This window comes from Borostomias antarcticus (genome assembly GCF_949987555.1).
Source record: "Borostomias antarcticus genome assembly, chromosome: 21".
NCBI classification, from domain to species: Eukaryota; Metazoa; Chordata; class Actinopteri; order Stomiiformes; family Stomiidae; genus Borostomias; species Borostomias antarcticus.
In genome coordinates, this window is record NC_140254.1 from 18913794 (window position 1) to 18922086 (window position 8293).

At 50.1% G+C, this 8293-nt stretch overlaps 1 protein-coding gene across 1 annotated transcript; it reads left to right on the forward strand.

Annotated features, from left to right (window-relative positions):
- Positions 1-2811: 2811 nt before the first annotated feature.
- Positions 2812-7851, forward strand: LOC311323086 (cell division control protein 42 homolog). The gene is made up of 6 exons (XM_084455229.1): positions 2812-2832; positions 4094-4198; positions 6834-6906; positions 7078-7187; positions 7321-7518; positions 7715-7851. The coding sequence occupies exons 2-6, from the start codon at positions 4094-4096 to the stop codon at positions 7802-7804; spliced, it is 576 nt and encodes a 191-aa protein (XP_084311355.1). The 5' UTR covers positions 2812-2832; the 3' UTR covers positions 7805-7851.
- Positions 7852-8293: the final 442 nt, after the last annotated feature.

Below are 8293 nucleotides of genomic sequence, written 5' to 3' on the forward strand. Positions count from 1 at the left end.
CTGGGAGCAGACAGTATTCAGCGTGCACGGGCCGCGCCCGGGACCAATCAAGTGCTCCTGTCCATCTTCCTCAGGAGACAGACGGCGTTAGTGAGCTGTTCTTCTGCATGTTTTTCATGGTGGGTTCTTGTGGGAGGAACCCCTTGCGAACACGGGGAGAACATGCAAACGCCACACAGAAAGGCCTGGAGATCTTCTTGCTGTGAGGTGACAGTTTGTGCGCCACTGTGCTGCACATGAGCGATTTTAGAGTTCTGTCTTGCTCAAGAAAACGGGGAGCTTCCGATCCCCAGCTTGCCACTCTACCTCCTGAGCTGCGTGCACACACACACACACACACACACACACACACACACACACACACACACACACACACACACACACACACACACACACAGAGCCTAATGGTTTGCATTGTTGACTATGATCTTGATTGTATGACTGGATCAATATGAAAGTCCAGAGTTTTTCCAGACTCCAGCTCTCTTCCGGCGCCATCTTGTGGCCATTTTCCTCCTCCTTGTCTGTTACTGCTCCACTGTGTTAATGCCCAGATATCAGATATTTTAATATAAATATATAGAAAAGTGTGTGTATGGTCGCCGTAGCTATCCACTAGGGCTGGATTGTTTTCTGTTCACAACACACACACACACACACACACACACACACTAGTCCAATGTGTTAATCACCCGGGCTTAGTACAAAATAAATAGCCAAGCTGCTCTCTGCATTGATCATCCCCACACACCCTCTCTGCCATCGATACATACAACCTGTCTGTTGTAGCATCATGCCATGCCATGTCCCGGCTTAGGTACTGCATTTGTAACGCGCTCCCCATCCAGCTGTTACACCGGCCCGGAGCGCCATTCACACACCAATGGCGGCAGCTGCCATGCAAGGCGCTTCCCTGCTCATTGGGAGCAATTTGGGGTTCAGTTTCTTGCCCAAGGACACTTCGACAGGTAGTCAGGAGGAGCCGGGATTCGAACCACCGACCCTACGATCACTGAACGACCCGCTCTACCTCCTGAGCTATACCGCCGGCTTCAGGACATCTCCAGGTAGCTGGTATGGACTCCCTAACCCTGATCATGAAAACAGATTGATCAAGATTATCAAGATAAAACAAGATAAAACAAGATAAAACAAGAGGATCAGCTTTACAGACTGAGGTCTGTTGGTGATCAAGGTTTTGAACAAACAAAGTTTGGAAGAATATCAATATTTAAAGTGCATTGAAGGTCATTCCATGAGCTAGGAGCACTAAAGCAAGTCTTTCCAAGTGGAACATGCTCGGGGGACTAAGCATAAGCAAGTCCTTTGAACGTCTGTAAGCCAGCGCACCATAGACAGCATTTGTCTGGTTGTCACTCCCTCCCTCCCTCACTCCGTCCCGTTGTTGACCTGCAGTTCTATGTTGCCACCACAAGAGGCAGTGGTCCCAGCACACCAAAATAAACACACTATGACACCGCACATTTTCAAGTTCCTCGGTGGTATAGTGGATAGGGGTTCAAGCCCTGGTGGGTAAGAATTTTTTTTGTCACTGGATGTTATAAAAGCTATGTAAAAATGTGGGTACCTGGTGGTGCTATGTCAGTTATTGAATTTATGTACAGTAATTGAACATTTGAAATACTCCTGTTTTGAAATTATACCTACAGTATAGGTGTCTCAGTAATTAACCATTACTGAGACATAAGCCAAAAAATGTTCAGAGTAAGTTAATTTAGCAATTGAAATCCATACGTCTAGGGCCAATGGGCCTCGGATATAGACAATAAACTACCGGTGGAATGGTGGTGGAGTAATAGCGGGAGCATTTCAGATTACTAGCAGACCGCTGTCCCTGATGCTAATAATCCACCAGAGGTCCGCTTGCCATTCGATATGCAAATGGACAGGAACCCGCCAGCGGATTCGGCCAGAAGTCCGCCAGTGGATTCGGCCAGAGGTCCGCCAACTCGTCCATTGTTGTGAGCTCATGAGCTAACTGGCTATCCCGCTCTTATAGTGCTGGATTAGCATTGGAAGCTTTGGAACTGATGTGTCCAGACGACAAGACCTATCTTAATTTATCAGACATTATTTCATGTCATTTCAATTCACAGCTATTTCAGTGGCATGACTAGCTTCCATCCTACCAGTCCTGAACAGAAACAAGCCAGCCACGCACATCAGCCAGGCTTGACCTGGCCTGGTATGAGTCTAAAGTGAGCTGTGCTGATTCAACCATGACTCAGTAGCCTACAATACCCACACTGACAAAATGTTCCCAAGGTATTTCTCTAGCAAGGACAGTTTCTCAATGACTGTAGCTCACGACCTACTACGAGGATTAATAAGATGGTGGGATAGGATAAGACCATCCATGGATAATATAGGTTTGCTCTAAGGTTTGCTCTAACTAGAAGGTGCATGTTCTAAATCTCTGTCCTCGGGGGGCGTGATTTTTTTGTACCAACAAACTTCTGCCATAACCACGCCCCCGCGAGTTTTCATTGGGTTAGGGTTAGGGTTAGGGTTAGGGATAGGGTTAGGGTTAGGGTTAGGGTTAGGGTTAGGGATAGGGATAGGGATAGGGTTAGGGTCAGGGTCAGGGTCAGGGTTAGGGTTAGGGTTAGGGTTAGGGATAGGGTTAGGGTTAGGGTTAGGGTTAGGGTTAGGGTTGTCCAATGAAAACTCGCGGGGGCGTGGTTATGGCAGAAGTTGGTTGGGGAAAAAAATGACGCCCTCGGGGGCTGGACTAGGACACGCCCCCTGTGTGTGACTTCCTGTGAGCACGAAGAACCCGGATGTAGCTAACGCCTGTGGTGGACTGACAAGGTAGGACGACCAGCCTATTAGATAAAACAAGGCCTCGAATATTAAATATCAAACGAGTGTGACTTATAACAACGTGCTCGATATACACGTCTAAAGTTGATCATGTCTCGTAGTGCACGGCTATGTTTCTGAAGTAGTTCACCAAACTGTCAGCATATTGAAACTAACGAGTTATGTCTATGCTAGCCTAGCTGCTAGCTAACACACCTAGCTAACGTTAGCCTAGATATTAAGATTATTTTGTGTTTAAGATAGTAAATGTATTTAATTTAGTCTTTTTTAAATAGCTACACAGCTCAACTGACATTGCTGTTCGTTATTCGTGTTGTGATGTCAGAGACGATCCTCAATAGAGAGGCCTTGTCGTGGGGATGCTGGCTAGCTAGGCTGGCCTTGGACACATTTACACAATAGTCTTGACTACATTTACGCCCCAATCCATCTGAAATACAACCGACACATCTGCAAGGTGTCCCAGATTGACTGTGGTGTCCTTATGTCACTGTGTATGCGGAAGTGGCCTGGCACTGCCAGCCTGCTAGCTAGTAGTTAGCACTAACAGCTAGCTATCATCATCATCATGACAGCTAGCTAAACTCTACCAAATCCATCATAGCAATACGTTAAAGCAGAACTTCACAGCTCACCAAATGAATCTGCTGACGGTTCTAACTTAAAGCTTTGCTCATGGATGCCTGCTGAACAAGGCTGTCATGTGTTAGCAATAGACTCATGTTAAAGCTAAGTATCTGACAACTGCCATTATACCGGTAGCTAGAACATAGTGTCCCTGCTCATGGCCATTTGAATTAATGACACACATGCAGTCATTATTGTGGTCCAGGAATTCACTGAGTTAACAGGTGTGTGTGTGTCGCTCTGCGTACTTGCTGGTCACAGGATTCTGCCTTGTTGTAAACACGACTGCCTTACACACAACCCTTGTTTGGACAGTCTGAAAGCCTATTGTCCACACACACACACACACCAGCAATCAAGATGCATGGCATTACCACTTGTTACTACAGACAGACAACCATTGGGGTGGTGGCCAAGGAGTCATACAATGATGACTGCAGCTCTATCTGTCTGTCACCCTTTCTCACTCTCACCCATTCTTTTTCTGATCCAGTTCCTCAGTCATTAGGCCTACATAGAAGCTGCTTAAGCCTACATAGAAACTACATAGACCTACAAGAAGCTGCATTTTAATGTCGCAGATACTGTTGTAAATATTTCTAACGGCTCCTTCATCTCTCAGATGCAGACTATCAAGTGTGTGGTGGTGGGTGATGGTGCCGTGGGGAAGACCTGCCTGTTGATCTCCTACACCACCAACAAGTTCCCCTCCGAATACGTGCCCACGGTAAGTAGCATGCCGGGACAGCGGCCGCAAGGCCTGGAGGACTCTGGGATTGGAGGGGTGGGCTTGTGTGTGTGATGAGATTTTGTGTGGATCTATGGACTTTGGGGGTTCTGTGTGTGTGCGTATGCGTGTGTGTGTGCGCTATGAGTGAGGAAGAGGAACAGCCTTGGTGAAAGTGGATATAGATCAAAGGTCAGGCAACCACTTTAACTTCATAGAGGAAATCAGGCCGTCTGAGGTAGTGTTCTAGCCTGTAGTCAGTTCCCTGTTTCCATGTTAAAACATCTGATTATGGGTGCTGGCGTTGTTATGGCAGGAATTCTGGCATGTCCCTCTCTGTCCAAACACATCACCTTCGCCATTAGTCAGCGCATCGACAGAAATGTGTAGGTGTGTGTCTCACTCTGTGTGTGTGTGTGTGTTTCTTGTCGTGCCTCGCCTTTCCGCCATGTCCCGACATGTCTCCGTGTTTCTGTCTTAACTTGAACTACCTCCGTTCCCTGCTGCGCTCGCGAGCCTCTCTCTCTCTCTCTGGGGTCGTATTACTGATTAGCTAGTTGACATCGTGTTGCAGAGACTGAAGTCCAAGGGCTGCTCCCTGGTGCTCACCTTCCTCTTCTCCCTCTCCTCCCATTACCCTCTCCTCTCTCTCTCATCCTCCTTTTCCCTGTCTTGCTCTCCTCCCATCCCCCTCTCCTCCTCTCTCTCTCGTCCTCCTCTTCTGCGGTCTCATCCTCCTCTTCTCAGAATGGGGGCCTGAAGGAACCTGTCTAATCACGTCCTGATATATCGGTGCAGGGAAGGAAAGGAGACAGAGAGGGGAAGCCACATTAGACTATTGAGATACAGCCCAGGTCAGTTTCCACACAGGGAGGGGAGGAGGAGAGAACGGGGGTGTGGTCAGACAGACGGGGAGGAAAGGAAGGAAGGAGGGAGTTAGCCAGATTTCTATAGCGCTCTTCACAGCACGAGTGCACAGAGTGCTTCACAAGTGGAGATAACAATACAAATCACACATCCAAAATACAGATATAAAATATAAATACACATAAAATACAGGCAGCTCCTACTATAACATAAAGACCACAACAAGAGAGAAAAAATGGCCAAATGGCTGCCTGAAAAGGTGAGTCTTCAACTGTCTCTTAAACGAGTTGATGACGAGATGTTGAGGCTCTCAAGTCCTGGGGGAGCGCATTCCAGAGCCTAGGGGCCACCGCCCCAAAAGCTCGGTCACCCTTAGTCCTTAGCTTGGTCCGAGGCACCACCAGGAGCCCCTGGTCAGACGAGCTGAACGAGTATAGGTGGATGAGGTCACAGATATAGGCGGGGGGCTTGGCTATGGAGGGCTCTGTAGGTGAACACCAGGACCTTGAACCGAATCCTGAGGTGCACTGGGAGCCAATGTAGGGAGGCCAGGATGGGGGTGATGTGGCATGACCTCTTTGACCTGGTGAGCAGCCTGGCAGCAGCATTTTGGACCAGTTGCAGCTGGTCCACAGATGATTGGTTAAGACGGGTGAACAGTGAGTTAGTCAAGCCTAGAGTGAGACTCCAGTAAGACTGACTGACTGACTGACTGGTGTGGGAGGAAAACTCTGGAATTCTGTCAGGAATGTCCCACTATGAACTCACTCTGCCCCTCACACCCTCAAACAAACATACCCCCCCCCCCACACAAACCCACACACACACACACACAGGAATGGGATGGAAAAAAGCAGTTCTTGAACGACAGACAGACACACAGACAGACAGAACTGACTGTGTCCCTTTGTCAGACAAATGCTTGGTTGAGGAACTAGCAGCAGCCTAGAGCTACGGCGTTTGAGAGGTTCTAGCCTATTGGTGGGCATAGGTAGGCCAGTAGCCTCCTAGACAGTAGTTATCTCCTGGAATTTCTCAATCTCTTTACCTCATCGTATTCCTGGTGTTTGGCACCCTGAGCCGGTGTCTGGAGGGAGAGCAGGAGGAGGAGACGGACGCGTCTCTCTGGAGGGAGAGCAGCAGGAGGAGACGGACGCGTCTCTGTCTGGAGGGAGAGCGGGAGGAGGAGACGGACGCGTCTCTCTGGAGGGAGAGCAGGAGGAGACGGACGCGTCTCTGTCTGGAGGGAGACCAGGAGGAGACGGACGCGTCTCTCTCTGGAGGGAGAGCAGGAGGAGACGGACGCGTCTGTCTGGAGGGAGACCAGGAGGAGACGGACGCGTCTCTCCAGAGCCTCATGGAGAGAGATGGAGAGCTGCTGCTTTTTAACACCGTGTGGGAGATTCTGTCAACAGCTATTATCACAGGCTTCCTCTGGCCTCATTTATTACTCCCTCCTTCCTGTAGGCTTCGCCCTCCAGCCTCTAGCCTTCTTCCTCCTCCTTCCTCTTCCCTCCAGCCTTTAGCCTCCTTCCTCTTCCCTCCAGCCTCCTTCCTCATCCATCCAGCCTTTAGCCTTCTTCCTCTTCCCTCTAGCCTCCTCCCTCCAACCTCTGGATCCCTTCCCTGGCCGTGGTTGGAGAGAGGGAGGGAGAGAGGGAGAGAGAGAGAGAGAGTGAGAGATGGATAGAGAGAGAGAGGGAGAGAGAGAGAGAGAGAATGAATTTACATATAGAATTAACCCTTCCTTCCCCTGTATCTCTCTCAGGTGTTTGATAACTATGCGGTGACGGTGATGATCGGAGGGGAGCCTTACACCCTGGGGCTGTTCGACACGGCAGGTAACCACGCCCACTCTTCTGTTCCTTTTACTGTAGGGAGACGCCCACTATCATATCGTTCATATCAATATTACGTTTAATGTTTGAAGGTTGCCGAAAGAATTACACGACAACGTGTGGGTGATGCACCTATTTCTCTCATCAAGATATTGTCTCTGCTGCCCCCCCCAGGTCAGGAGGACTACGACAGGCTGCGTCCCCTCAGCTACCCCCAGACCGACGTCTTCCTGGTCTGCTTCTCCGTCGTGTCGCCCTCCTCCTTCGAGAACGTCCGCGAGAAGGTGCGTGTCCGTGCCGCGTCGCCGGGGACCGCAGCGTCCGGTTCCCGCGTACGCTCGCTAATCTCTAACCCCGCGCTCCACCCAGTCACCAGTCTAATCTCCCACCCTCCCTCCCTCCCTCCCTCTCCCCTAGTGGGTCCCAGAGATCTCCCACCACTGTCCGCGGACCCCCTTCCTGCTGGTGGGGACGCAGGTGGACCTGCGCGACGACAGCAACACGGTGGAGAAGCTGGCCAAGAACAAGCAGAGGCCCCTGGCCCCCGAGAGCGGGGACAAGCTGGCCAGGGACCTGCGCGCCGTCAAATACGTGGAGTGCTCCGCCCTCACCCAGGTAACACGGAGGGGGTGTGTGTGCGTGTGTGTGTGTGTGTGTGTGTGGAATGTTATCATGAGTTGCGCCTATCGTCCTGCATTTAACAAACTTGCGGGAGACACAATATTTTCAGGATACTTCTTAGCACCATTACGTTAATCTCTTTCTCCCCCCCCCCCCCCCTCTCTCTCTCTGTGTCTCTCTGTCCTCCCAGAGAGGTCTGAAGAACGTGTTTGATGAGGCCATCCTGGCTGCTCTGGAGCCCCCTGAGACCAAGCCCAAGAAACGCTGCTTTCTCTTATAGACCCCCAGAGACGAGGAACGAGGGAGCCAGCCAACAAGAGAGGGAGGGGTGGGGGTGGGGCGGGGGGGGCAGATGGATGAATCAGGGAGGGGGGGTTGGATGGAGGGAGCGAAAGAGGCCGAGTGAGACATTCGTTTAAATAGTGCCTTCATTAGTAGAAGCGGAAGGGGCTGGGGGTGTTAAACCAACTCATAGATACTGTGGATCTGTGGCTACAGTGACAACTTTGATTAATTGTCCTCAACAGTTGAGTTCTTCTGTAAGAAAAGTTAGCTATAGGGAAGCGATGAGGTTCAAATCTCAGTTGCCTTATAAGTTACAAACAACAGATTAGAGAGATAGAGGGAGAATGTTCATTTGGTGTCTTAACTGACGGGGGGGGGGAAATGCTTCAATCAACGCAGTCCAGATGTGAACACACACACTCTCTACACACACACACACATATCAGTGCTTTTTCTGCTGCCTTAGTCCTTTAAAACCGTCAGC